Genomic DNA, 26,486 nt, shown 5'->3' with positions numbered 1-26,486 from the left:
TGATTCTAGATAACGACAGTAAGTTGCGTAATTTTCTTTAGCAACTTATCTATTCTAACCAATTTAATTATTTATGGTTAGTGATTGTATATAGGCCATGAGACTTGCACTAAACTTTGGTTTATAGTAACGAATCTTCAAATATGGAGTCCCTGATTCACAACAACGAGAAGTCGCTCGTAACAGCTGATTAAAAATCACCTCTCGTTCCGATGAACGTCAACAGCTCTTTCTCATGAACCGCAATCGAATTTAGTACCCAATGTTCATTCACATCCCCCACAAAGAGGTTCATCACCCCCTTTTAGTACATGACCTCCTCCATTCATTCGAATCAGCTGATTCTGCCACAACACTGCGCGCACTCCCGATTCCCACCCACTCTGGAACGGAACGCTCCTTCAGCAGCTGTGTTGTTGTTCATCCGTCATCGCCGATTCACACGTGGTGAGCGAATTCTCTTTGTACTAAAACGAGAGCGCGCGGCGCGACACTTGAACGACCTTCAGAAGAGTCCCCCCCGTTCGTCAAGAGATTCCGGAGAATGGATAAAACCCACTTTGGGTCCCGCTGCGAAGCTCAGTCTGGTTTGGTCTTCGGTTCGCGGCGGTTCTTCTCCTGGCTTTTGGGAGTTCGACGGAAGTGGTTCTCGGTTGTTCTCGGTAGTGATGGTGGTGGAAATGGTGTCAGTGTGTTAGTTTGTTATAACTAGAGAAGGGGAGATGGATGGTAGGGCAAACAAACAACAAGAAAAGGAAGAAGAACAGCAACAACAACAGGAGCAGCAGCAGCAGCCGTCGAGGCAGATCCAGCAAGGATAACGCACACATAATGGAAAACGCTTAATTTTCCGTCGATATTTGGTCTGGGGGAAAAAAGTGGTTGGAAAAGTGAAGTTTGTCTCCCTGGAAGTGGTGGTATTTGTGTGTGGGTGTGTGGGCAGTACAGGAATGTAAAGTTTCCAGGAATTTGAAGAAGGTGATTTCGCTGGGTCTTACCGATAAAGAGCAAGTCATGTGGAGAAGATCCTAGAAGAGAGATACTACTCAAACAAGCAAGCAATACACACAGTGTTGGTGTTCTTTCGGATGGTTTTCCGACCAGTTCTTGAGTTGTTATGATTTTCACTTCACTCCATCGCTATTCGTGTTACTCCTTTCCGAAGGCCAAGGCTCTCCAGCGACCTACAGCACTAGTTCGGCACTAGTTTAGTGAGTAAATTCCGGAGCTTGGTGATGCCGTAAGAGGCCGCAGAGTGTTTCCCGTGTCAGCTGAATGTCCTGTCGGGGCCAAGTGTTGTGTTTATAGAAGCCGTCCGTGGGCAACTCATTGTCGCACGCGAAGTTGCAGTGAATTCCACAAAGTGCAAAGTTTTGTGTCAACCCCCCGCTCCCCCTAACAAGGATACCAATCTTTGGTCTCTGTCCAAACAGGCCGATCGCAGTACGCCATGGTGTCGTCGACGCCGCGATTGCAGCTCAGTGTGAATAATTTACGCAAATTGAGGAAAATATGGATACAAATTTTCCTCCTCGTGCTGATGCTGAATGCGCATGTGCTCGGTGTGACATCTCAGCAGCAGCAGCTGCAAAAAGAGCTTCAGCAGCAGCAAACGCCGACCAATTTGCCATCGCCACAGAAACGAGGTACGACAATGTCCTGGAGAACCGGGAATCGGGATTGGGGTGGGTTACCCTTACCATGGGACGCAGGGGGAGGGAGGGGGGAAGGACAATAACTCCATGTGCGACGAAAACTTATGCTTTCGATGATTATGTGGTGTTGTGAATAGCGAACTGAATTTCGGTGCGGGGAGAAAAAGTTTTAAATTGCATATTGGGAAAACTGGCGTGGGATTACACGTGTTTTCTGGCGAGCGAAGCGCGATGGTTTAAATTTCAAAGCTCGTGGGAATGGCGGGTGGGTGGAATTAATTGGAGAAATGTTATAGCAATTATGGTGTTGAAACGCGCGGGGAAAAGTATTGTTGAAATGAAACTCGACGCAATATGCAAACGTTGAAAGGTAAACTTTTTGAGGGTTTACTTTTTATTATTAGAGTTCAGATTTCACATACGAGGTTGGAAAATTATTGTCTTTAATTACATTTTGTTAACAGAATTGAATTATAGCTTTTAAGACTAACTTAGGTTAGGGTTTCGTAAAGCAGCATTTTATTTAAAGTGAAAAAGAGAATTAAGTGATGGTCATTAAAATAAACAAATCAACTAAAGATGCACACCAAAGACACTTTAGCAAGAGGTCATTCTCCGCCAACTCCTAAAAAAGTTAAACCGACCTCTATTCGTTTTGTGTAGAACTTTGTCCTAAGGGGTAATTTTGGTCCGGGTTCACGGATCCGGCGTGCGTTTTCCGATATCTCGTGACCCCTTCAATTTTTAAACATTCGAAATAGACGCATTTTCACAGTTGGGATTATTTTGCTGATTCTTAGGCTTTTTCTAGCTTATCACAAAACTCGAAATGTAAAACAATAACCGACCTTCCTAGCCATCTTCCAACGCTGTGGGTTATGTTTAATAGGTACCATTTGTCTCTGAATTTGCAAAACAGTTCTAGCTGAGCAATTCTCTGAGATTTCGGTCATTCGATTTTTTTTTGTATTTTTTAATCCGGCTGAAACTTTTTTGGTGCCTTCGGTATGCCCAAAGAAGCCATTTTGCATCATTAGTTTGTCCATATAATTTTCCATACAAATTTGGCTGCTGTCCATACAAAAATGATACATGAAAATTCAAAAATCTGTATCTTTTGAAGGAATTTTTTGATCGATTTGGTGTCTTCGGGAAAGTTGTAGGTATGGATGAGGACTACACTGATAAAAATGATACACGGTAAAAAAATGGGTGATTTTAAATTTAACTTTTTGTCACTAAAACTTGATTTACAAAAAAAAACACTATTTTTGTTTTTTGATATGTCGCAAAAATTTTTCAACTTCAATTTTTTATGTAAAATCAAATTTGCAATCAAAATAGTAGTTTATGCAACAAGTTGCAAAAAGAGGATTTTTTCAGCACGAGTCGTACATTTATCTAACGAGCTTTACCGAGTTAGATAAATACGACGAGTGATGAAAAATCAAGTTTTGCAACGAGTTCCATACAACATTTTTTGCAATTCCGAAAAACACCCTTTGGACAGAATCATGCATTGAGTCAATGAATCGTTCAAATCAACAAAATGTTGAAAAGTATAACTTTTCCTAACAAGTGCTGAAAAGTTCAACATTTCAGCATCCATTTCAGTGCTGAAAAGTAGAACTTTTCAGCATTTGTTTTGAAATGGGTTACTATTCGATTCTGTTATTTTTGGTACAGAAAAGTAGGCTATTTCGTCGTTCAAGAATGACAGGAAAAGTAAGTAGTTTCACGACGGAATTGCAAAAAGTACATTAGTGAAATTTTTATAAAGTGCACCGTTTTCAAGTTATGGCCATTTTTAGGTAACTTTTTTGAAAATAGTCGCAGTTTTCCATTTTTTTAAATTAGTGCACATGTTTGCCCACTTTTGACAAAAATATTTTTGAAAAGCTGAGAAAATTCTCTATATTTTGCTTTTTTGAACTTTGTTGATACGACCCTTAGTTGCTGAGATATTGCCATGCAAAGGTTTCAAAAGCAGGAAAATTTATGTTTTCTAAGTCGCACCCAAACAACCCACCATTTTCTAACGTTGATATCTCAGCAATCAATTGTCCGATTTTCAATGTTAAAATATGAAACATTCGTGAAATTTTTCGATCTTTCCGAAAAAAATATTTTCAATTTTTTTAATCAAGACTAACATTTCAAAAAGGCGTAATATTGAATGTTTGGCCATTTTTAAATGTTAGTCTTGATTTGAAAATTTTAAATGTATTGTTTTCGGAAAGATCGGAAAATTTCACGAATGTTTCATATTTTAACATTAACAATCGGACCATTAGTTGCTGAGATATCGACGTTAAAAAATGGTGGGTTGTTTTAGAGAGCCTATATGGAGAGGCGAAATGTCACTCTCAGGGTTCCAATCGAACTGTCAAATCGGGGTTCCAATCCAGCAACAAGATCATGCAAGAACAAGGTCGGAATCAATTTAAAATCATTTTGGCAAAAAACGAGACTTATAACAATCAAAAGTATTGTAAAACTGTTGTTGATAATAATCTGATAGTTTTTGTTATGTTTGTGCTTGTTCGGTACAAGAAAAGTGCCAACACCAAAGAAAAACTACAAGTTTTTCAACCTTAATTTTGAATGAGTTTGAGTGTTTGAAATCCTCCCAGAACATTTCATTTCCCTATGTAGGTCCCTAGGTTGTTTGGGTGAGACTTAGAAAACATCAATTTTCCTGTTTTTTAACCTTTGCATGGCAATATCTCAGCAACTAAAGGTCGTATCAACAAAGTTCAAAAAAGCAAAATATAGAGAATTTTCTCAGCTTTTCAAAAATATTTTTTTCAAAAGTGGGCAAACATGTGCACTAATTAAAAAATGGAAAACTGCGACTATTTTCAAAAAAATAAAAATAGTGTTTTTTTTTTGCAAATCAAGTTTTAGTGACAAAAAGTTAAATTAAAAATCACCAATTTTTTTACCGTGTATCATTTTTTTCAGTGTGGTCCTTATCCATACCTACAACTTTGCCGAAGACACCAAATCGATCAAAAAATTCCTTCAAAAGATACAGATTTTTGAATTTTCATGTATCATTTTTGTATGGACAGCTGCCAAATTTGTATGGAAAATTATATGGACAAACTAATTATGCAAAATGGCTTCTTTGGGCATACCAAAGGCACCAAAAAAGTTTCAGCCGGATTAAAAAATACAAAAAATAAAATTCAAAAAAAAAGATCGATTTCGTAGAGAACTGCTCAGCTGTCAAAATGCTTTTGTGTCCTTTTCAAATGTTGCTGATCTATCAGAATAAGCTAAAAATAACTTTTATTCGTAAAATTTCTTCTTTAATTTACACAGCATTTTTTTGTTTTTTTTTTTTTAATTTATGTTAATTCAGATTTTGTTTTCCATGTGGGTAATTCTCTACCAACTCACACGAAATCGGGAAAAGTTGCCCTCTTCGATTTGCGTGAAACTTAGTTCTAAGGGGTAACTTTTGTCCCTGATCACGAAACCGAGGTCCGTTTTTTGATATCTCGTGACGGAGGGGCGGTACGACCCCTTCCATTTTTGAACATGCGAAAAAAGAGGTGTTTTTCAACAATTTGCAGCCTGAAACGGTGATGAGATAGAAATTTGGTGTCAAAGGGACTTTTATGTAAAATTAGACGCCCGATTTGATGGCGTACTCAGAATTCCGAAGAAACGTATTTTTCATCGAAAAAAACACTAAAAAAGTTTTAAAAATTCTCCCATTTTCCGTTACTCGACTGTAAAAAATTTTGGAACATGTCATTTTATGGAAAATTTAATGTACTTTTCGAATCTACATTGTCCCAGAAGGGTCATTTTTTCATTTAGAACAAAATTTTTCATTTTAAAATGTCGTGTTTTTTCTAACTTTGCAGGGTTATTTTTTAGAGTGTAACAATGTTCTACAAAGTTGTAGAGCATACAATTACCAAAAATTTGATATATAAACATAAGGGGTTTGCTTATAAACATCACGAGTTATCGCGATTTTACGAAAAAAAGTTTTGAAAAAGTTACTTTTTGCGTTTCTCTTTGTTTCGCCGTCCGTGTCTGTCGCGGGTGACATTCATGGGCCATGATCGATGACGACCAACTTTTTCAAAACTTTTTTTCGTAAAATCGCGATAACTCGTGATGTTTATAAGCAAACCCCATATGTCTATATATCAAAATTTTTGTAATTGTCTGCTCTACAACTTTGTAGAACATTGTTACACTCTAAAAAATAACCCTGCAAAGTTAGAAAAAACACGAAATTTTAAAATGAAAAATTTTGTTCTAAATGAAAAAATGACCCTTCTGGGTTAATGTAGATTCGAAAAGAACATTAAATTTCCCATAAAATGACATGTTTTAAAAAAATTTACAGTCGAATAACGGAAAATGGGAGAATTTTTAAAACTTTTTTAGTGTTTTTTTCGATGAAAAATACGTTTATTCGGAATTCTGAGTACGCCATCAAATCGGGCGTCTAATTTTACATAAAAGTCCCTTTGACACCAAATTTCTATCTCATCACCGTTTCAGGCTGCAAATTGTTGAAAAACACCTCTTTTTTCGCATGTTCAAAAATGGAAGGGGTCGTACCGCCCCTCCGTCACGAGATATCAAAAAAACGGACCTCGGTTTCGTGATCAGGGACAAAAGTTACCCCTTAGGACAAAGTTTCACGCAAATCGAAGAGGGGTCGGGGCAACTGCTGTTTGAGTTGGCGGAGAATTACCCATGTACATTCATTCAGTTGATAATGCCGAGTGTCCAATCACTTTCATTTATTCATGAAATATTGTAGCTTTCGCTATTCAGTGCTTTCAAATGTAGGAGGTCCTACATGTACAAAAGAAAAAAAGGGATACCTTAAAATTAACTTTTAAACTATATAAAGAGCGGATCAATACAGCTGAAGACTGCAATGATTTTTGTCAAAATGCATCAATTATCTTATTGGACAAAACATCCAAAGTGTCAACTTCGGCTAATTGATGAAGTTCACTGGTGCTGAACCAGGGAGGAAGTTTCAGAACCATTTTCAGGATTTTGTTCTGAATCCTCTTAAGTTTTTTCTTCCTGGTACATACATGTAAATCGTCAAAAATGTCAATGGTTGGTATGCGCATCCATTATTATTATTTTTTTTTTTTGAAACTGTTTGCAGGGCATTGGAATATACATTTTCATCTATTATCAAAACAAATTTAAAGACATTTGGTAGTATCATTGCCGAGATATAGCTATTTAAAGTTAGCATTTTGAAAAAAACGGGTGCCACGGGTGAAATCTCAACACTGCCTTCGGTTTGTTCTAGAGGTCGTATCGAGGTGCTCCGATTTGGATGAAACTCTTACGACGTCGTCGTGCTATCTTGTCGCACCCGCCATTTCGACGTTCCGAGAAAAACGCGTGAAAATGTTTGATCTTGAATAAACAAAAACGAATGCACGCAATGTAAACAATAACAAAAACGTTTTGTTTGGCTGACAATTATGTGCATTGTCTCGAAGTTTGGTTGAAGTTGGTTGGTGGAGTTGCAAATGTTTACGGTAGTCTAGCTTGTACGTGCGACAAACGCATCCTGACTTTCCTGGCCTGAAATCCCTTTGGCCTTTTGTCGCACTTACATCAATTTTCATGGAGTGACACGATAGCACGACAAGATTGAAACTACTTTCATATGTAAAGTGACAAAAATGCAAGGAGTTTTTCCGGGTTTTGTTGAATATCTCAGGATTGAAATCGAATTTTGGGGATCTGTGAAGGTCAAAAGGTGAGGCATTGTGAGCAGCACAAAATGGCGTTCTTAACTCAATTTGGCCCAAAATGCACGTACGACAAGTTAGCACGATGGCGACGACATGTGATGAGCTCATGCCAAATATGAGCCCTCTACGACAAAGGAAAGTGTGTAATTCGGGCATTGAAGTTTGAGGTCCAAAAAACATTGAAAAAATTAATATTGCTCGCATTTCTGTAAAACATCATCAATTCCAACACTCTCAAAATGTGCTGTATACATTTACGATTGGTTTAACTTTTTCTTATAGCTTTTGCTAATAACTGTTGAAAAATTATTTGTTTTTTAAACACTGATAACTTTTTGCAACAACCTCCAATACCCATGCTCCCATGGGTAAAAAATTAGGAAATTTCATGGACTGTAAGCCTATGGAATTAGCTTTTTCGCTAATCGCAGGTTTTCTTATTGTTTTTCGATTTTTCTATTAAATAAAACATTTTTCAACGTTAAATTTTGCCCTGTAGGCCAACAAGACGGCTTTTTTTGGTCTCAATTATATATTCGGAATCCTCGGGAAATTTTATTATAGATTGAGATTTTGGAATTATTAATTTGATTAAAAAAAACATTTCTGAAAAAAGTTAAATTTAGTTTAACCTGTGATCAAAACGGCGCAGTTTGAGAGTGATTGTCGATGCTTTCGAAAACGAAAAATTGGAGCAGATCAATCATGGGGAGAGATCGATCGCAACGGGAAACCCTGTTGGCAGCAATTTGGATCTCGTCGTCGATAATATTCGTTCGTTTGTAAACACACACCTTTGACACCAAATCATCATATTATCCCCATTTCAGGTTGCAAATTATTGAGAAATGTTTAAGATTAAGATTTATTTTTCATGACATTTGTCCATTCCAATGATATGATAGCTCTTTCAGATAGTTTGCCAAAACAATTGAAATATTTCAGAAGATAAATTGGAACATCAGTTACTTACCACAAAAGTTTCATAAGTTGAATATTTTTCACACACTTTATGCAAAATTTTGCAGCAAGTGGTCATTCACAACCCACGAGTAAACACTAACAGTTGAGAGTCTTAACGATTGTCCACACTCAATGTTGAAACAAAAGTTATGAAACGGGACGCCAGTTCTTGGACAGCTTCTGTTCAACTTAAATCAATATCTGAACACGACAGATTACTTGATATTATTATATTTATCGTCTACAATCTACAGAATATGTTTGAGTACTTGCTTACTTTTTCAAAACGTCCTATGTAAATAGGAAACCCATAGCTCATTGGTTGTTTTGAAAAAATAATCTAGAGCTATGGCATTTTGTTGGCATTTTCCTTAAAGATGCTTTTAAAATCTCGAGTCGTGATGTCAATATGGTGCTGCCGTTTCACCTTAAACAATTATCCTCGGGTTCAATCCAATTAAGCTCCTGTAACGCACTATTAAGCTCATATTTGGGATTTGGGCTCAATTCACTGGTACGAGCCTCTGAATGCCCGCCAGAAAGTGAATATTGTTACATCCAAATATGGGTCATTCCACCTGAAGCGGAACACCATTTGAAAATTACCATTTCCGATTCTGCTCAAATTTGGCAGAGCTGTTGAGACTATCAAAACATGCAAAAATCCCGAATTTCATCCAAATCGGACCACCCCCTCCATTTTTGTACCCTCCCGACTTTTTGGCGATTTTTGAGTGAAACCCCTATCTTCAAAAGACGATAACTCAAGAACCACAAATCTTAGAGGGTCGGTCTTAGACTCAATTTTGAACGAAATTGGACGTAGAATCCATTTCCGTGATCAAAATTAAGATTAAAATATGTTTTCTACCTGTATTGCGCAATTGAAAACTTTAAATGGCCGTATCTCAAAACAGCCTTATTTATTTTTTAAATTTGACCTCACCATCGTATTCCCCGTCCAATTTTACATAAGAATCACTTATCGACAGAAAGGAATATTTTTCGTTCCAGAGATATCGAATTTTAAAGTTTTAAGTATTTGAAATTACCTATAATATCTACACTCGCCGCATCTGCTAGAAGCACTCAGTCGTGCTGATCAATAATAACTACCTGGTGTTCTGTAAGATGAATTATTTTTTCAATTTTATACGATTTTGAGATAATCAATACCTTGAACAATCTATTTTTTGTTTAAGGAATATTTATTGGGTAATTTTTAATGCACTATTTTTCCTGATCTCAGTGTCATTGAACCATATTAAGTAAAATTTTAACTTTTAATATTTATTTGCAAATGCTACAGAGTTTTTACAATACAATTTTCGAAAATTTATCATTATTCTATTATTTTCATATTTTTTCTAATTCCTCATTTCTTCCCACTTTCTCAAATTATTTCTTTTATTTCTTCTTTTATTTGAAACGAGAACAAATGTAGAGCTGGCTGTAGTAGATGAAATAATTCTCATGGGTTCTAGAGCTTTTGCCATGTGCGGTAGCGAAATAGTGCCATTCAGCAAAAACCCCAAATTCTGCCTTAGGGTTTGAAAGATTGATCATATTAAACCGATTTTTATAATGTGTTTCATCAGAATAATTGATTTTTTTTTTCAATTCTGGTACATTTAATTTCAAAAGCAATACCATATACTTCTGATACATGTGGATAGCAGCTGTATCGTCTTCCAAGATTTCGAAATGATTGGCAAACAAAAAAAAGATTATTGTTCGGACGGTGTCAAAATGAACACAACTGAATAATAACACAACTAGATAATAAATCAGATTAATCGTTGTGATTTTCTTACCTTTTACCAGTTTTATACTTTCCAGAAATCCTCCTCCTTAATCATGCTTCACGAGAGTTTTGTTCATATCAATTCATAATTTTTAACACGATAATGTATCGTACACTTTTTCTTAAGTTACAAGATCAATTACAATTTCCTGCTAGCTCTGCGGGAATTCCATTCTGCCCTGTATTGCGTGTCGTTCTTGCTTTGTACTGTGGGCTAGCACACAAATTCACCGTATACAGCAGTTTCCTACAGTGGTGTACATTACATTTTTGCCTTATTTGCTAATGATTATTTGGGATGAAATCTTAATTCAATAAATAACCAGGTAGCAGTTATTGAACAGCGCTTCTGAGTGCTTCTAGCATATGTGGCGAATTAAGCTAATGTAGGTAATCTCAAAAACTAAAAACTTTAAAATTCGATATCTCTGGAACGAAACATATTCCTTTCTGTCGATAAGTGATTCTAATGTAAAATTGTCCGGGGAATACGATGGTGAGGTTAAATTAAAAAAAAATAGGGCTGTTTTGAGATACGGCCATTTAAAGTTTTCAATTGCGCAATACAGGTAGAAAACATATTTTAATCTAAATTTTGATCACGGAAATGGATTCTACGTCCAATTTCCTTCAAAATTGAGTCTAAGACCGACCCTCTAAGATTTGTGGTTCCTGAGTTATCGTCGTTTGAAGATAGGGGTTTCGCTCAAAAATCGCCAAAAAGTCGATTTTTTGGGAGGGTACAAAAATGGTGGTCCGATTTGGATGAAATTCGGGATTTTTGCATGTTTTGATAGTCTCAACAGCTCTGCCAAATTTGAGCAGAATCGGAGATGGTAATTTTCAAATTTGCATTTTTTCTTGCACACTTCAGGTGGAATGACCCATATATTGTTGTTTATTGATCTTACATGATATATACGTGACAAAACGGCATCTGATTAAAAAATCCCTTCGGCATGTTGTTACACTTCTAGGTTGTGTCAAAGTAACAAGATCTAATCGGAACTCAATTTGATATGAGGAGTCACAACTTTGTTTTTGGTTTTTGTTGAATATCAGGATCTCATGATTAAAATCGAATTTTGTAGGCTCGTGTTAATTTTTTCGCGAAAAAACTGGATTTTCTCCTGATTTTTAAACACAGAAAAAAAATCATGGTAATATTACATCTGGGAAGGGGTACATTAGCGTGTCCCAAAAAAACACGAAGTCGAGGAATTCAATGTGCTCAGTTCTCAAATGATAGAAAATCATGTTAGAAACAACTCTCTCATACATAAAAACTTTCGGAAAAATCGTTTACCACGTTCCCTGGGCATTTTTTTGAAAAAAGTCAGTTTTTTCGACAATTTCACAAAATCTACTTAGAAAAAATGGAAAATTTTAAAATTTCAAATAGCCTGTACCATTAAATGATGGTCTGTGGTCCAATAAACAAGTTAATGTATCGGTTTGGCCTTTTAAAACCTTGTTTTCACTTTCCCGGTAGCTTTTATGTCGAAAAATACGAGTTTTTGCTTTACTTTTTTTCAATCTTTTCCCTCGGTATTGAACACAAAAATTTCCTCATATGTGAGAATACATGCATCTTGTAGGAAATTTTCCGCCGAAGATTTTCGTCTAAGCAACTTTGAAGTTTCATCAACTCTGAGCTGAGATATTCCAGTTTTTGTGAAGAAAGAATATTGAATATTTGAAAATGTTGATATTAATCATCATTGGCATACAATATTAAGGATAATTTAAGCCTAATTTGAAGTGCGGCTGTATCGCATCTGTTTTTAAACATGATTGGTTCATCCTTCAATACTAAGGGCCACCTGGTGTTGTTTTCTCATGGCACACTACGTGCTAAATCAATGAATTACTTTTAGCAAATAACTCATATTTAGAGCATTTTGCATTTAAACCAATCGATGCACGTTTGCTGTGTTTCCATGGATACAAATAAACAAATAACAAATCGATGCATCTGTGCTCTCTTATGCTATCTAGATAGGAAAACCAGTAAGCTTAGTACAAGAGCACAGAGGCATCGAAATATATCGTTCGATTGTACGGGGTTGGCAATTGTCCACGCTCCATCCAAAAAAGTTTTTTTTATGGACAATTGACCATGAGAAGGGGAGGGAGCTGAGATTTTAAAAAAATGTCTACGTGATTAATGGATGGATCCCTATAGAATAAATTCCAAATATTAGTGATATTTTTAATTTACCTGAACATCGGATTTATCAACAGGAGTTATAAGAAGGGAGTGTAAACGTTACGTTGTGGTTCAGATCACGGAAATGCGTACAATCGAACCTTATATTTGTTATTTGTTTATTTGTATCCATGGAAACACAGCAAACGTGCATCGATTGGTTTAAATGCAAAATGCTCTAAATATGAGTTATTTGCTAAAAGTAATTCATTGATTTAGCACGTAGTGTGCCATGAAAAAACAAAACCAGGTGGCCCTTAGTATTGAAGGATGAACCAATCATGTTTAAAAACAGATGCGATACAGCCGCACTTCAAATTAGGCTTAAATTATCCTTAATATTGTATGCCAATGATGATTAATATCAACATTTTCAAATATTCAATATTCTTTCTTCACAAAAACTGGAATATCTCAGCTCAGAGTTGATGAAACTTCAAAGTTGCTTAGACGAAAATCTTCGGCGGAAAATTTCCTACAAGATGCATGTATTCTCACATATGAGGAAATTTTTGTGTTCAATACCGAGGGAAAAGATTGAAAAAAAGTAAAGCAAAAACTCGTATTTTTCGACATAAAAGCTACCGGGAAAGTGAAAACAAGGTTTTAAAAGGCCAAATCGATACATTTACTTGTTTATTGGGCCACAGACCATCATTTAATGGTATAGGCTATTTGAAATTTTAAAATTTTCCATTTTTTCTAAGCAGATTTTGTGAAATTGTCGAAAAAACTGATTTTTATCAAAAAAATGCCCAGGGAACGTGGTAAACAATTTTTCCGAAAGTTTTTATGTATGAGAGAGTTGTTTCTAACATGATTTTCTATCATTTGAGAACTGAGCACATTGAATTCCTCGACTTCGTGTTTTTTTGGGACACGCTAGGGTACATCTTTTATGTCAGAAAAAAGGTGTAATTTTACCTATGGAAATGTGTAATTTTACCACTTTTCTGTTGTAATGTCACTTTTTCAGTCTAAATTGAGGTAAAATTACAAAATTAAAGCTTCCAAATTTACATTATTTTTTTCTGTGAAGCAAAGTACAGGATTCCCGAGCAGGGGTAAATAACACGGGAATACCAAATTTTGGTATTACTTGGCCAATAACAGCGACCAAAATGTGCCCTTGGTTGCCCAGTAATAGATGGTAAAATACCATGAAATCATACCAAAATCTTGTATGTGTATGGGCACAACAATACCAAACCATGTTATTCCAAGGGTAAAATAACACCTCAAAATAGAACCATTTCAATACCAAGTTGAGGTCTTCTGGATTTTTGAACATCGCTTGAATACCAAAACTTGGTATTGCCATGGTTTTATTTTTAGGTATTCCCGCGCCCTTGGAAAATCATATTTTGGTATTTCTGTGGTCTTTCACATACATGATTTTGGTATGATTTCATGGTATTTTACCATCTATTATTGGGCAACCAAGCGCACATTATGGTCGCTGGTATTTGAACAAGTAATACCAAAATTTGGTATTTTCATACCATTTTTAGTGCAGCAATTGCAGTTAGTGAAAAAACGGAAATTATTCATATGCAACAGCCAAATCTACTCACCTGATGATTCCATGTTGTTATTAGTGATATTCTTCTCCACACCGAATGCATTTGTCATTGATGAACGGCCTGTGCTTGAAGTTCTTGAAGCTTCTGAAAAATAACAAGATTGAAAAATAAGTATTATTAAAATAAAACTGAATTGAAATTCACCAAAATCATTAATCTGACGATTGACTCGTTTTTCAAAGTATTTGGTAATCCCGACTTAGAGATATTTCAACGTTTTTGAAAAAAATATTAGTGGGTATATCATACTAATTTTTAAAATCATATTTAACATTTTTGGGTTTCAATTCATTTTAGCGCAAAATTAATTAACTCGTAAATTTTTTTTAACAAATTTCCCATAGTTTCAGAGAAAATTGATGAAACCTTTCAATATTCAAATAATACCAAAATGTGCCATCCTGACTTAGAAAATTTTCCACAATTTCAAGTCATTTCTGTAGGGGGTGTATAAAAAATGTTTAAAATCAAGTTTAAAATTTCCGGTTTTGAATGAAAGCATTCGCTTTGAGACATCATTACACTATGGGCCATCTCCATACAAACAGGCGGCCAAATTATTTTTTTGCTTTTTAAATGTTTTTTCATACAAATTTGGGTAATTGTATGGTATTGAAATGATATACGTCGATTTTTATGACTTTTCATGTTTTCAATAGTGGATTGTTTATAATAAATAGTCTTTTCAAACATTTGCAAGTGCAACAGAATTGCGTATATATTGTATTGCAAGTTTATATTATTAAATTATGGATAAGCTAATATATCCCCACTTTAAGGACACAACCCCTCCCTCCTCTTTCTTTCACCACCCCCCCCCTCCCTTCCCTCCTCCCCTCTTACAAAATTTTGTTAAGCGTAATAAATTCATGTTAAGTCAAATATTTATTATTTACTGCTGTGTGTTTCTTTTTGTGAGTCCATGTCATATAACTTGAGACCCCACCCCCTCCTCCACCCTTATGGGCATAAATTGCGAAAATTTTAATTGTTAAATCAAATAACAGAAAAATTAATTTCATTCAAAATATTAATTATGAATTAAAACGATAAAATACAAAACATATTCTAACTAATCCTAATGTTCTTGTTCATGAAAATTCATTTGATTATAGAGTTTATGACGGCTTCAGGATATGTTAAAGGTACTTTTAAAATGTTTTGTACTAACCAACATAGAACTTAAATGTGGATCAGTTTCATGGATTGATCACAGAAATTCATCATGCTAAGTCAATATTTTGCTGAATACTTTTTTCGGTATCAAACTGAGATTCTCCAGTTTCGCTTGAGAAACTTCGGTACGAATACTTTATTTTGACTAAGGTACTCAATTTTAAATGTAGGCAACAGAAAATCGATTTTTGAAGAGACGATGCCCACGAAGTAGGTAGCAAAGCAAGTGAAATAAACGGGCGCATATGTAGATTGCAGCAAATTTTGATAAAACGTAAATGTTCAAAATGGCATATCTCCGAAAACGCAAAAAATCGCAGGCTGGAAATTTCAGCAATGTTAGATTATAATCCAATCTTTCAAGTGATCTTAGTTTCATGTTTAGCATCGGTTAGCAAAAAAAGTACTCGATTAACAAACACAAAAAAATATGTTTTGTCAAAAAAAATGCTCCAGTTATTCGATGAAAACTTCAGTTTTTGGTTTGGAAACAACATTTTATCTATTAATAGTTTCAAAGCTTATCTCATTACCTTTCCAACGATGTATAGTTGTCCTAATAAAACATTTAAAATGGCTGAGCTATGTTAAAATTATACAATCAGCCTTTTTTACGAAAAACGCTAGTTTTTTACTCCATTTTTTGAGTTTCAGCTTGCGTATCTCCGTAATGAACAAACTTAGAGCTTTGAAAATTTGGATTTTTCTTAGTTAGAATGTTTACTTTCGAGAAAAAAATACCAAAAAATATTTGGAGAAGGTCACTTTTTTTGAAAATTGGCCACCCAATGTACCATAGTGCATTATAGCGCAAAATTAATTATTTTGTCAAAATTGGTCAAAATTTTCCCATAGTTGCAGAGGAATTTGATAAAATACTGTAATACCAAAAGAATACCAAAATGTGGTGTTTGATCATTGACAAATTCTGCAATTTTGCAATATCAAAACAATACCTTAAATTGGTATGATACCACATTTTGCTCTTGCATAATCCTTAAGACAAATTTTAAAGGGTCCAGGAATACCAAAATTTGGTATTGATACCAGAGAAAGTTATTATTACGTATTTCCCTTGTTATTTACCCATGCTCGGGATGTCGAAGGTTTTTCTGAAAGAGCACACGATTTTGAACTAAACTGCATCAATAATTCATAAACGATGAAAATGCATATGGAACATTTATGTGATCAGGGGCAGTGAAGGTGTTTTAAACCAGACTTGACCTAAAATCGAGGTGCATCAAGATTTTAGATCACGACTGCAAAACAATTTCAGCATATTTATGTAAGAATTGTATATTTTAAATCCGACACTGAATTCAATACCCAGCCAGATTTCTCTGATTGCATTTTTCCACAATCAATGCAAACCACAAACGAACAGTTTTCCCTCGAACAAATAGTGCATAATATCTTGAAAAGCGTTCAGCAAGAGAAGTTTTCCCCCCAGCAAAAAAAAAAAGTATCCATCCCTCCTTCTGTCCAATCCAGACCCCTCCAGTGCACAGTGCCCGAGCATTGTTTCGCTCAATTTAGCCAGCACCACAACGCAGAACAATTTCAAGAACCGTTTTCCAAAAGAACTCTCGTCGGTCTGTGGCAGCGCGCTCTGCCCTTAACTGGACGAATCGCTGAAATCGCACGCGCGCTGCTCCCCGGCAAAACTTTTCCAACGATAATGAACTGGCAAATAGTTTTCCATTTAACGAACAATTCCACCACACAGCAGAACATGTTTTCGTAAGCAATTTTTTTCTCTCTCTCTCTCTCCAGCTAACCATTTTCCCCACTGCTGATGAATAGCGTGGGTGGCATCGTTTCAGGGGGGTGATTGTGGGTGGTCGCCCCCTCCACCCAAATTATGTTGTGTAGAAACGGAACAGGATCCGACAGGACGAACAAAACGAGAACCAGAAATAGGAATGAGAGAGAGAAAGGAAAAAAAAGTGGAGCAAAATTCAGAGCAGAGGTGGGCATACCATTAGTGGCCGGTACATTTTGATCTAATTTTCCACACACTCGGGCTCTTCGACCTGGGGATGGTGCATGGTGGCCACTCTTTTAATTTTATTGAATTTATAGAGGGTTTTTTTTCAATCGCAAATTGTTTTTTAATGTTTTTTATAACTTTTGATTAAATAAAAAGAACACGTACAGATCTAAAATGTGATCACACAGATCTAAAAATTTCTGCAGCATGGTTGGGCTTGTTTAAATGTCCTGAATTTTTCATAAAATTCCGATGTACAGGACCGCAAAACCATTTTTTTGCAAAAAAAAAAAATCCATCAATTGGTCAGAGTCGAGGGACATAAAATTCAAAAAATATTTGCAACGGCCTAAGTTTCAAAGTATAAACACTCAAAATTTTTCACAAAATACCATATTTTTCGAAAGGACTCAAATTTTTTTGGGTATCAAACGAAGCGTTTACTTTAACAGAGTTTTTTTGTTGAAAACTGAAATTTTCACAAAATACCGTATCTTTTCGAAAATACTCAAATTATTGAGATTCGCAATATGGATATCAAACGAAGCGAAATTTTGTGTGCTTTTTTGGAAAATACAAAAAAACACAAAATACCGTATTTTTTTTAAATATCAAAAAAATTCAAAATTCGTAATATGGGTATCAAACTATGCGAAATTTGCTATGCATTTTCAAATTATCAGAGTTTTTTTATTGGAAAATGCTAAAATTTTCACAAAATACCTTTATTTTTTTTAAAGTACTCAAATTTTTATGATTTGAACTTGGGTATCAAACGGAGGAAAACTCTGTATGCTTTTCCACTAATTATAGTTTTTTTTGTTATAAACTTATATTTTGACAAAATATCGTATTTTTTCGAAAATACTAAAATTTACAAAATTTGCAATATGGATATCAAATTAAGCGAATTTTTTTTTGTGATTTCACTTTATAAGAATTAATTTTTTTTTAAAAACTAAAATTTAGTTTGTTGTTGAAAATTTTAGTATTTTTGAAAAATACGCTATTTTGTGAAAATGTTAGTATTTAAAAAATACTATAGCAAAGTGAAAAAGAATACAAAATTTTGCTTTGTTTGATGCGCAAGTTTTATATTTCAGATTATGAAAAAAAATCGCGAAAATTTTAGCATTTTTCAAAAAATAATTTTATAATTTGAAAATGCATAACAAATTTAACTTTGTTGGATAGCTTTATTGCAAATTTGGAAGATTTTAGTTTTAAGCATAAGCATAAGCATAAGCATAGGTGCCCACCCGCAGTTGCTACTCCGTTATTGACCAGGACCTCCAGAAGTTACATCCACGAGCCGTGGAAGATAAGTATCTTTCCTCGCTTTGCAACTTCTCAAAGGCCCCTATCATGCTGATCAATACCGGCGCCGGCCACGACCAGTGGTAGGGTCACGGGGAAGTGGATGGGAATGTTAGTCCGATACTTGAGTGATAGAGACCGCCCAATCGACTGCATCTCCGACAAAGTATCACATGAGTTTTGAGGGGGTTAGTAGATGGGTATGAGGTCAGGATTCACGAGTGGCAGTGATGTGACCATGAGCATTTTGTTTATCGGTTGAAAATTTTAAATTTTAGGCAGCCGGCTGCGGAAAGATAGATAATTGATCATTTAAAAAGTTTTTTTTTATCCAACGCGTGCCAGCCGAGCAGTAGTGCTATGGGCTGGACTTATCGGTATATTTTTACTATTTTCAATTTAGATAACGCGAGCAAATTTCAAAAATAGTAAATAAATGACGCTTTACTCTTCATAAAATCGATCGATGCCAGTTGGAATAAATTTTTACGATCATTTACGATGAAAATTATCGCGAAAAAACAGGACTGCGCGTCCCCAGAAGCACTGCACTTATGATGTCCAATAAGTTATAATAACCACTCACCAAAGCACACAAACAGCGACATAAAAGAAATGAAAATGAGCATGCAAAAACAAGACAGCGCGTCCGCGTGGTCAGCGCACTAATCAATTTTGAAGATTTTAGTTTTTGTGAAAAAAAAACTGTATTCGGAAAATTTCTCTTTGTGAAATCAACTGTACTGCAAATTTTTAAAATTTCAGTATTTAGAAATAATACGGTATTTTCTGAAATTTAACTATCAAAAAAAAATTAATGCAGTGAAAACGCAAACCAAATCTCGCTTCGTTTAATACCCATATTGCAAATTATGAAAATTTGAGTACTTTCGAAAAAGTACGGTCAATTTTGAGTATTAATTAGGATGTAACAAAACAGGTCATTTTTGCGGGCATTTCAGGGTATGATCTCCCGAATCCCAAATATGAGCTTGATTGATTGCGACAGGACGTGGCGCTTTGTCTTTGAATTTTAAATGGGAATTAACCCGTAAAATCGTTGTGTTTGAGTTTTGCCAGCTTTGAGCCCCTTAACGATTTTTGCATTTTTCAAAAAACCAGTTTCGTTCCGAGTTTGTCACCCTGCTCCGCCCTGACCCGGACTGCCGACCGGGACCCCCCAACCGGGTGAGGCCAATGGGGAAAGCACAAACCCAAATCGTACCTCGTTGTTCACGTTGGGATCCTGCCGGTTTTTATTGCTTTATATGCCCCGAGCCCAGCAGCAGCAGCAGTTCGTGAATACCGTCATAAAGTTCCACTGGCTGACTCTCTGGATGGCACACGGCTTGGCCCAAAACCATTCAATCTCACCGGGGCTTCCGAGGGAGCCAGCCAAAATAGTATAACGATGATGTGATCGGTGGGGAGGAAGGGTTCGTGGGGGGCTTGAATGTTGCCTTGGGTGAAATTTTGGAAATGAACACACACAAAAAAACGGAGTAAATTCAACCAACATTGTAGTGGAAATTCGTTCCGAGCTAGAACGTAGTAATATATTTAGTGGGAACCAAGGGTGGGTTGAATGCCGTAACAAAACAAAACAAAAAAAAACCTGCCTGGAAATATTTCCAATTCACACTAAACAAAGGACTGCGGTGGTGTTATATGGCTGCATTATTATTCCGGTTGGTTGGAAATAATGAACCCCCTTTTTGCATAATAGTTCGATTGTTGCCCAAAAAAAGAAAATTTCATGTAGTAAATTACATGGAAAAGGATAAACAATGAAACCCTTTTAAATTTTGAAATAAGATAAGATCATTAATTGTGACCATAGATTGTGTGAAACTTTCATACTTACATGTTTTTTCCCAAAAACAAAAATAAAGCATGTTAACAAAAAGTCATCTGGCTCTTTTTGTGTAGTCTCCCAAGCAGCTACACAAAAACTTCTTTCGTGGTACAGTCCCATCGTCGGACCCAAACACTCAGCCAATGGCACCCTTGTGCAAAATTAATTGAAGCATTCCTACACCAAAGGAGCCAACATGAAGACATGAAAGAAAACATATAAACACACTTGTTGGGTGGTAATTGATTTCCATTTCTATGGGTGAATATAAAGGGAACGGAAATTTATTTTCTTTTGATTGAATTTGATTTGTTAATCAAACTTTTGCAAAGACATGCAGAATAGAATTATCATTTCCTTCAAACTCAGATTTTTCTCATTAAAACTCCAAAAGCAACTCTCCCCTGAACCGATTCCGCTGCTTCGCCACGAACCCTGACTAATTAGCTTTCGCTCAAGCCTTCTGACCTGGTGGTGATGCGGCTTAAAAATCATCAAGATGGAAAGAACGGCTTCCCCCCCCGACATCCTCCACTGCCCTGATAACACAACGACGGCGCCTTCCGGGAGGTTGACGAGAATATCGATTGGCGGTTAAAAGCTGAATTCTTCACCACATTTTCTTAGCCAGTTTCCTGCTCGTGCCTTCCCCCGCCAAAGTTGATAATGAGGCAACGGAAGAAGGGAAAGCGGCTAAGTCTTCCTGTGCTTTTTAAAAAGTTATCCCGAGTGGGAAGGGATAGCAAAAAAAGTTTTTATTAAGTTTAGGCCGTTGCAAACATTTTTGGTTGACGTCGCTCGATCTTTACTAATGTCGAGAGGAGGGCTAATAAAAGTAAAAAATGTTAATAACACGCCACGATTTCAACATTTCAATGAAAATAGTTGTACATACACCAATCCAGTTGTGTTGCAACAATTATTTTCCAAAATATCTAGTTAAACCTCTACCGCCCACATTTTTTTTGAAGTTTTTTATTCTTCCCGTGTTTAGGAGGTCATTTTGAGCGTGTTCAGGAGATCATTTTAAGCAACTTTTGTTCTATGAAAAACTTAACTTCACTCGTTTTGTGTTTTTCTTGTTTCATTTTTAGTATTTCAATTTGCGTTTATCTTGTTTAGTTATTGTTTGTTTTTGGTAGTATTTAACCTATTCTAACACCTCCTATCATTACATTTTGTCTATCTAATTTTTTCATGTTTTTACAGTCCCTTTTTATTTTTTTGCTTGTTTTCACATTTTCTGCTATTAAATGGCACCATGATCATTAAAGTTGTAAAAAAATGTGTAGAGGCATAGTCTGGGATACTAAAAAAATACTGCGTACTTCTTTTTACTTAAAATATAGGAAATGTTAGTCAAAAACACAGCCAAATTTGACCCCTAAAAAAACATTGGCAAAGTCAAATTAAACAAGTAAAACTTCCAACCCATACATTTCTAAAATTTTAAGAGTTCTTCTTTCCAACGTTTTTTAAAGATCTAAAATTGATTGAAAATGGATTTTTGACGATTTTTTGCTAAAGAAAACTTTTTACTGTAACTCATACATGCTGAATATAATTATGCAGAAAATACATGTTTGATAATTGGGCTCCGATTTTTCGTGCCCATTTTGAACATTGAAAATCTTCTGCAATGGCTTAATTCTTTTTTGAATAACATTATTAGAGTTTCAAATTTTTAAACCAAGATCAAAATTAAATAAATAGACTATTAAGTATAGTTTGAATTTGAAATTTTGGAATTTAAATTATTATAAACAAATGAATTTCAATTAAAAATTTAAAATATGAATTTCAGATGATCAGAAAAACTTTGAGACGTTCTCTTCAATACTTCTTCAGGAGTTTGGAAGAGTACTTGAAGAGAGTTTTATCCTACCGCGGTCCAAACTGCTATGCTGTAGCTATCTTGAAGAGCTCTTGTAGAACTCCTGGACAAAAATGTTACTTAGGAAGATGGGGGTAAGACGGCCACCCTAAAGGAAATCTCTCATAAAAATTACACAACAGATTATTTTGATCTCAAATTACGTACATATTGTTCTACTAGTAGTTCATTATAGAAATGACATAAATTAGTTGGTCTAAAACCCAATTTTCAATACTTTTCAGCAATTTAAAAAAAAATTGAAATCGTATACATATGAAATACGCGGGGTAAGGTGGCCACCTATGTGGGGTAAGACGGTCAGTGCTATAAATTAACTTAATAACTTTGCTAAATACACCCAAATGCCTAGATGGTTGGTTGAACAGACTTCTCTGAACGTCATAACTATTTTGGTTGAAAAAATTATGTTTCAAATGTGAAGAAAAATGCTGTTTAAAAAATTTCATATTTTTAAATTTCATTCAATTTGATGCAAAATAATTAGTTTGTGTCTTTCGAATAGAATATGTAAATCAAAAAAATCACGTGGTTTATGGATGGACCATTTTACACATTATTTGAAAGACAAAATCGCAGCAACCGACCGTCGGATCTACATGGTTAATAAAAGAAAAGAATTGAAAAAGACCATGGAAAAGAACTTGGAATCGTTGATCTTTTTCAAAATATCACTAAGGCTGATACAAATTTTTATTAAAGTTTTTGTCATCCCACCCCCCTTTAATGTTGGCTCAAAACTCAAAACATACTCCCTCAGGTCAAAAGTTAGGGAATTTCATAGACTATAAGCCTACGGTATTAACTTTTTGACCAATCGCAGTTTTTCTAATAGTTTTTCGATTTTTCTATAACAAACATTTTACAACGTTAGTTTTTTCCCTGTAGGCTTCCATAGCTGCATTTTTTGGTCTCAATTTTGTCATATTCAGAATCCTCGGAAAATTTTATGTTAGTTAGAAGTATTGGAGTTGTAAATGGGTAATTCTCTACCAGCTCACACGAAATCGGGAAAAGTTGCCCCGACCCCTCTTCAATTTGCGTGAAACTTTGTCCTAAGGGGTAACTTTTGTCCCTGATCACGAATCAGAGGTCCGTTTTTTGATATCTCGTGACGGAGGGGCGGTACGACCCCTTCTATTTATGAACATGCGAAAAAAGAGGTGTTTTCAATAATTTGCAGCCTGAAACGGTGATGAGATAGAACTTTTATGTAAAATTAGACGCCCGATTTGATGGCGTACTCAGAATTCCGTAAAAACGTATTTTTCATCGAAAAAAACACTAAAAAAGTATTAAAAATTCCCTCATTTTCCGTTACTTGACTGTAACAAATTTTGGAACATGTCATTTTATGGGAAATTTAATGTACGTTTCGAATCTACATTGACCCAGAAGGGTAATTTTTTCATTTAGAACATTTTTTTTCATTTTAAAATTTTGTGTTTTTTCTAACTTTGCAGGGTTATTTTGTAGAGTGCAACAATGTTCTACAAAGTTGTAGAGCAGACAATTAAAAAAAATAATATATAGACATAAGGAGTTTGCTTATAAATATCATGAGTTATCGCGATTTTGCGAAAAAAAGTTTTGAAGTCTGCCTTCTGTGCAAAAGACAAAATTCGGCCTCCCGAGATTCTGCTTTTTGAGTGCCGGCCTTTTGAGGCTATCCCACTTTGTCGAAGATACCATATCGATAAAAAACAACTCTTCAAAATACGGATTGTCGAACGTTACGAACGCTTAACAAAAAATTAAAATGTTTAATAATTGAAAAAAACTAGGGAATTGCCCTGGTGCAAAATGCCTTTTTAAGACAAAATTATAAAGCGTGAAATAAATGATTTTTTTTTTTGGTTTGCTAATTTCTAGCGAGATTGTTGATTAGTTCGACCAGCTCGGGCCACTTTCCTCAGCCTCTCTGGTGGGAAAATCAGGCAATAAAAGAGTGTCTTGGAGCGGGGTTTGAGCAAGCAGGCAAGCAAAATGATAATCTTTAATTAACGCTCGCTGAAAAGCTCATTACGGCTCGAGGATCAATTTAATTAAACTCTGATTATGGTTTTCAGGTGATTGGATCGTGCGGTTTGATGGGGGGAAAAACTGTTAAACACTAGCAAAAGATAGTCTTTGAATGGCACTTGGGAAACGGGTTTCTGGTCAGATGTAAAATTAGGAGGGAGAAATTACACCACAAGCCTTTTTGAGGTGCGATGGTGGGGGTGGCTCGAAATCGTCGACATTAATCCTATTGATGTTGGTTTCCCACTCAGAATTTCAATTTTCCTCCTTCCTACCTCCTCACGATTTAGATTGGGCTCCAGAGAAAAGCACATTATCACTATCCCCAAAAGTCTTGGATTGCGAGAGGTGGCGTTTTTGAAAATCACCCAAAATTGTCCCGGAAGAGCCACGCGTTGACGACATGAATGTGAAGCCTCAGAACGGCGACGACGACGACGACATCGTCATGCAAAATTAATCGAAAGGGAAAAATCTTCTGTTCAACGAACGGTATCTCCCGGGTGGTGTTGGGTCGTGTGTCCTTGGGAAGATATTTTCTTCCCTGTCACGGTGTGCGCCAAAGCTCGTGTGAAGTAATAGCAAAGCACACGTGTTTCGGTTCAACGTTGGTGTGGAAGACTAGGGTGCTTTAGAAGCATGGCAAGAATAATGGAAACTTTGGAAAAACTTGCGAACCACTTATTTTATCGATTTTTAGTTAAATTTGTTGATGGAACTATGAAATTTGTAAGGGAATTTGAACTCGCAATTCATATGTCGTCAGTTCGAACCCTGGGGTGGAAGGTTCCTTGGAGTAGAAAGAGGTTTAGGTGCTCTCCCCATTCAAGCCTTGGACTCCTAGGTTTGAGCAGAAACTTGCAATAGATACCACAAAAGACCAGAGGCGAAGCGAGTTGTGGCGCTATAACCATGGCAAGTAGTGTCCAGGGCATTTGTGGAAATACAGTGTCCCATCCCTAGAGGGTCCCGGAGCACCAAAACTTCTTAGCATGGTGGCTCCCAACGATAAATTGCCTAAACAAACAGGAACGTGAGCGGGGGATCCCCACGTTTCTTCCTCCCCTGTAGATTCAGAATTGTATTGTATTGAACATTCGTGCTCAAACTCCAATTCAACGAATCATCTTTGCGGTAAACTTTACGCAGTTGGCCTGGCCGCTTTAACGTTTGTGATGTTTCAAAGCAATTTATTGCATTGGGGCACTGCAATTGTTAATAATGACAAGAGGATGCTAGGCGTTAATCAACCTAAGGCATTTTCCAGGATGCCCTCGAAAGACTGGCTGCGCTAGGGTTAGATTAGATTAGATTAGATTAGATTATAGATACCACAAAAGACCAGAGGGTCGTTGATATGGATAGTTTGATTTTGATCCTTAAAAGTGAGGTTATATGTTTACAACTATGTCCAACGGAAATAAATAGCCAAATTAATTCTGGTTCATAAATTACGTGGACAAAGAATTTAGCGAGCGAAATGTTAAGATAGTATTACAATATAGAGCAATTCCAGCCCAAAACAAAAATTTTTTAGGTTCTTTTTTCTCGACTCTCTCGGATTTCAATGAAGCTTTGTAGACATGTTATCCTACGCTTATATAAGCAATTTTTGTGTTTATGCACAGAAAAAAAAATGTAAATTTGGAAGCTGTAATTTTGGAAGGTTGAATATTACCTCTTTTATGATGTAATTTTACCTCAATTTAGACTGAAAAAGTGACATTACACCAGAAAAGTGCTAAAATTACACATTTTTGGTGGTAAAATTACACCTTTTTTTCTGACATAAAAGATGTACCCCTTCCCAGATGTAATATTACCACGATATTTTTTTCTGTGTGGAGCCAGTTATTATCGAGAATGACATTTGAGAAGGGCGTTAGTGTTTTAAATATTTTGTATTTCGTAATTTAAATATTGCTGTATCTTGAAGCCGTTGCATCCTATCAAAAAGTGGTAAAAAACAAACTTGTAGGAAATTTGACGGGCTTTCCGAAAAAAATACACTGAAAGAAATAAACACACCACTTTCATGCGATTTTTTGATTTTTAAGTTAAAAGTCGCATTTAAAGGTGAGCCCACGATTCTTTTCGTTCAAAATTTTTGTGAAAATAGCCTAAGATGTTACAAAAGACTCACGAAATATGCCGGACGGAGCACCTAAATACAAAAATTGTTTACGTCGTTTCATTGTAATCGGAGAGGGTCGGGTTGAACCGATTCCCTATTTGACATGGAATTGCTCTATA

The 26,486-nt window shown here is 35.7% G+C and overlaps 1 protein-coding gene across 1 annotated transcript in view; it reads left to right on the top strand.

Annotated features, from left to right (window-relative positions):
- Nucleotides 1–580: 580 nt before the first annotated feature.
- The window catches only part of LOC120419928 (uncharacterized), a 157,512-nt gene continuing 131,606 nt past the window's right edge, over nt 581–26,486 (top strand). The window contains exon 1 of the mRNA XM_039582793.2: nt 581–1,646. Within this exon, the coding sequence (XP_039438727.1) occupies nt 1,451–1,646 (196 nt within the window). The 5' untranslated portion in view covers nt 581–1,450. The remainder of the gene's footprint in view (nt 1,647–26,486) is intronic.

Source organism: Culex pipiens, chromosome 2, assembly GCF_016801865.2.
Source record: "Culex pipiens pallens isolate TS chromosome 2, TS_CPP_V2, whole genome shotgun sequence".
NCBI lineage: Eukaryota > Metazoa > Arthropoda > Insecta > Diptera > Culicidae > Culex > Culex pipiens.
Note: the sequence above shows the minus strand (reverse complement) of the source record. Positions and strands in the feature narration are given on the sequence as shown.